This window comes from Crocuta crocuta, unplaced genomic scaffold (assembly GCF_008692635.1).
Source record: "Crocuta crocuta isolate KB4526 unplaced genomic scaffold, BGI_CrCroc_1.0 scaffold675, whole genome shotgun sequence".
NCBI classification, from domain to species: Eukaryota; Metazoa; Chordata; class Mammalia; order Carnivora; family Hyaenidae; genus Crocuta; species Crocuta crocuta.
Window position 1 is genome coordinate 1,177,482 of NW_027528796.1, and position 3,964 is coordinate 1,181,445.

At 66.0% G+C, this 3,964-nt stretch overlaps 2 protein-coding genes across 2 annotated transcripts in view; one reads left to right on the forward strand and one right to left on the reverse strand.

The window, feature by feature from the left end:
* Window positions 1-3,964, forward strand: part of SLC19A1 (solute carrier family 19 member 1) — a 98,146-nt gene that overhangs the window by 36,975 nt on the left and 57,207 nt on the right. The window lies entirely within an intron of this gene.
* The window catches only part of COL18A1 (collagen type XVIII alpha 1 chain), a 50,303-nt gene that overhangs the window by 13,514 nt on the left and 32,825 nt on the right, over window positions 1-3,964 (reverse strand). The window contains 7 exon segments of the mRNA XM_077755351.1: window positions 1-85; window positions 242-277; window positions 568-639; window positions 1,118-1,153; window positions 1,876-1,902; window positions 2,951-3,013; window positions 3,523-3,654. Coding sequence (XP_077611477.1) covers window positions 1-85; window positions 242-277; window positions 568-639; window positions 1,118-1,153; window positions 1,876-1,902; window positions 2,951-3,013; window positions 3,523-3,654 — 451 coding nt within the window.

The following is a 3,964-nucleotide window of genomic DNA, read 5'->3' on the forward strand; positions in this document are numbered from 1 at the left end:
GCTCCGACACATAGACGACAGGCCCGGGGGGTCCGGGGGGTCCGGGGAGGCCGGGCTGCCCCACGCCATCCCTCCCTGGGTCGCCCTGGAAGAGAAAGCCGGGGTCCGGTACTCAGACGGCTTGCGGGGGCCTCCGGATTGGCAGGGCGGCTCCGGAAGGACCCCCAAGCCCACCAGGGCTCGGGAGGGGTTCCTGGCGCCCACAGGGTTTNGGGGCCTGCGGACCCCGAGCCCCACTCACTTTCTCTCCCTGGGCCCCTTTTTCTCCTTTGGGTCCCTGCAAAGACAGAAAGGAAACAGTTCATGTTAAACAGAAGCTGAGCCCCCTTCCCGGACACCCCACACCAGCAGCGGCTCTGAGTGATGTAGAGAGCTGCTCCTGGGGCAGGGGGGCGGCGAGCCAGACAGGAGTCATCCGCCTCGGGCCGCCTGGACCCCCAGCCCACGTCGCTGAGCCCCGCGGGGTACAGAGCACTGGTCAGGAGCCCGAGACCACACGGAGGCATCAGCTGCTCTGGGGTGGTCCGCCCCCTCCCCCACCCCCCAGCAGTCCTCGAGGTCGCGCACCTGGGCCCCGGCTGCGCCCTCTCTGCCAGGGAGGCCGGGGAACCCGGGAGGTCCATCCGCTCCGACTTCTCCCTGCACCGGACACAGGAGGCGAGTGTCAGCGCGCCGCCCAGCACACCCTGGCGTCCGGGGAGGTGAGCGGCAGGCCGGGGCTTCTGTGGCTCGCCAGCTCACGCCCCTGGCAGCGATTAGGCTCAGCCAGCCTCCAGCCTCCTTGGGAGCCTCAAGGGGCAGAGGGGGAGGGGACCGTGATTGGATGGACTCCTGTGGTTCCCCAGGTTTACCCCTGGAGCCAGGAGGAAGGCTGTCCTGTGACCTGGGCGGGGGTCCTCGGGACAGGCATGTCTCAGCCTCTCGGGGGTGAAGGCTGAGCCGGGACAGCACAAGGAAGCCCCAGAGGGAGAGTGAGCTGGGCCTGGCCTCGGAGGTCCATCCATGCAGACCCCCACCCCGTTACTGTGGCTCCAGGGGACGGGGGCCCCTCTCTGCTCCCGACTGGGACTGGGAAAGAGCACTGATCCCCTGACCCCGAGAGAAGGCTTGATCTTACCTTGGCGCCCTGTGGTCCGCCTATGCCAGGGTCCCCCTAGAGCAGGCGAGGGGGCTCCATGAGTGCCGAGGGTGATGGCTACCCCCACGGGGTGGCGTCCACACTGCCCCTCCCCCTCCAGGAAGAAGGGAGGGAGGCGCCATCAGCCCCAAGCAGAGGGTCCCAGGGACACCGGGCTTGCTGTGCAGCAGCTGACACGGCCCAGACTGTTCTGGAAGCTGTGTCATCAATCTGCTCCAAGGGGCAGGCCCACCAGATGACCTCATTTTAAGAAAGTGAGTACGTGTGTCTTTCGAAAATGCAACCTTCTGCCACAACCCAAAGTTTTACATCAAAGCAAAACACTCTAACAGGAACATTCATCAAAGGCCCTTGCTAAAACGTCCCCTGGTGGACCCTGGGCGCCCTTGACCCTGTGTGTCTGTGGGGAGCACGGCATGCCCTCCCGCCCTGGCCACCCACAGGGAAGGGTGGGGGCTGGTGTCCTCCAGGGTAGGGGAGCAGAGAGCAAAGCAGGGAGGTGGGGGGAGTCCCGGGCCCCCCCGCCCCCCCACTGCCCCAGAGCCTGGGAGGCATGGCCGGGGCAGGTTCCTCTGTACCCCAGGTTGGCGAGCACCCTTCAGATGCGTGAAGCCAGGGACCGCGCGGCCTTAGGACGGGAGGAATGCCCCCCCCCCCAACACAGGCTCGGGGAGGGGGANTGCCGCTCCTGGGCCCCCAGGGGGCAACCCCTAGTGGGGGGGGGTGCGCTCACTGACCTTGACTCCCGGCGGGCCTGGCGGTCCCTATGGGGCAGAGAAGGAAGAGAGCCTGAGCCCCCCAAGGAGGGTCTTCCTCCTACAGGGGCCAGGTCCACCCCCGCCCCGGGCAGTGTCAGGAGCAAGGGGTGGGTGTCTGTCCTCGGCACCACCTACGCCCTCAGGAGCTCAGACCGGATGCGAGGGTAGGCGTGCCGGTGCCCGCAGAGCAGGCGGCTGCATCTCAGGTAACGGAAGCTACGCGTGTCCGAGCACATGGACGCTTGGCCCGCACGGGGCCCTGGCTGGCTCAGCTTTGCCCGTCCCGTCACTTCCGAGGTCACGGAACAGCCCCGCTGATCCAGCGGTCAAGGGGCATTGGATCTGTGTACCTGGGTCCAGAACCCTAAAAGTGGCGACAGGACCCGGGCCCGAGACCTTGCTGCCACCTTGCACCGGGTCCTCTCTGATGCCAGCTGACTGATGCGGCCAAAGATGTAAAAGGAAACACGAAATTAAACTAGCAAAGCCACGCTAGCTGCTCAGGGAACGAGTTTCTGCCCAAGAGAAGATCCTCGTTCACGCAGCCCGGACAGACCCTGTCCCGGCACGCGGGCGCTGGCAGCGGGATGTCCTGGGCATCCAGCCGCCAGGACAGAGGCAGCGCCCCCCCCAGACGTGCCCCCACATCTGATCTAAGTCCCGGGCTCTCCAGGGGGGCAGCTGCTCCCGATGGGAGCGGCGTTAACAGCAGAACACGGTGGGATTTCACAGGAATGCGCCCGATTTCAGTTAGTTAAAATTCCACTTAGGTCCAAAGTTTATTACTTCCCCAAATTAGAACCATAACGGGAACTCGAGCACTGCTATTTTCCAGAAAGATCCATCTTTTAGGGCTTATTCTGCCCACGTCCATTTACCGGACCACCAACAGCACTCTCCCACATGGTCCACTGCCTCCTGGAAGGCCTCCAGGGTGGACAGCGCTCAGGCATCAGCGGCCTTGCCGGTCTCCGCCGGGGGTGGTCCCAGGGGTGCCCCCTGCCCCACACGCGCCCCTTTCCCGAAAGCGGATCAGGCCCAGCTAGCGCAGTACCTGTGGCCCACTGGCTCCGTGAGCAGTTGACCAGAAGGGTCCCCCAGAGCCTTCCATGTCATCCTGCGGACAGCACACAAGGGACACTTGGGTCTGCGTGTCTTACGGGAAGAGGCCCCTCCTGGAGGCCAGCCGCTGGCCTGAGGGGGAGACTCGGCCACGGCGGGGTGGGTTCCAAGGGCTGAGGTCCCCTGGAAGCGACCGTCCTTGGTCCTGGGGTGAGAAGCACCTGCCTGTCTGCAGGGACCCTGCTGGGTGGGTGCTCCGTTCAGCCCTCTCGAGTTTAGGCAATTTTATCTTTGGCCTGAGCACAAGCCACGGGCTTGGCTGTCGGATGGTGTCGCCTGGAGCAGCCTTTCCCCAGCACGTGCAGGACCCGGGCCCGGGCAGTGACCCCTGACTGCTCCCCCGCCGCCCCTGGTCCCACCGTGTGGCACCGTCCGGGCGCTGACGAGGACAGGAGTCAGGCTCGGACGTGGGGCCGGGGGGGTGGGTGCCAGTCCCTGTGGGTGCCCAGGGGGCACGGGGCTGCACACCAGACTTCCCGGGGGGGCAGGAGCAAGGGTACTCACAAACCCTGCGGCGAGTCCTGGTCCTGGAGGCCCGGGGGGCCCGGGGGGCCCGGGGGGGCCAGCTGGTCCGGGGGCTCCTGCCAGGCCGGTCTCCCCAGGAGCACCCGTGGGGCCAGGGTCCCCCTTGCTTCCCTGCACAGGTGGAGAGAGGAAGTCGCTACTCTGGGCCGCCAGGGTGTCCGCTAAAGCCCGAGGCAGCCACGTATCCCCTGCCCACCTCCTTTCCTCACGTGCGTTTCACAGATTCGAAAACCAGAGATAAACGGCACTGCACGAAGCAAACCCAGCAGCACCCGTTCTTCCTCGGCCTCGAGCAGATTTTATCCGCTTTAAAAACGACACGGCTGAGACCTACAGGCCCCGCACCGGAGACGCTCCTTCCAGGCCAGGCGCAAGGTGCGCACAGAGCACGCTGCCCCGGCCGAGGCGGGGCTGGCCAGCT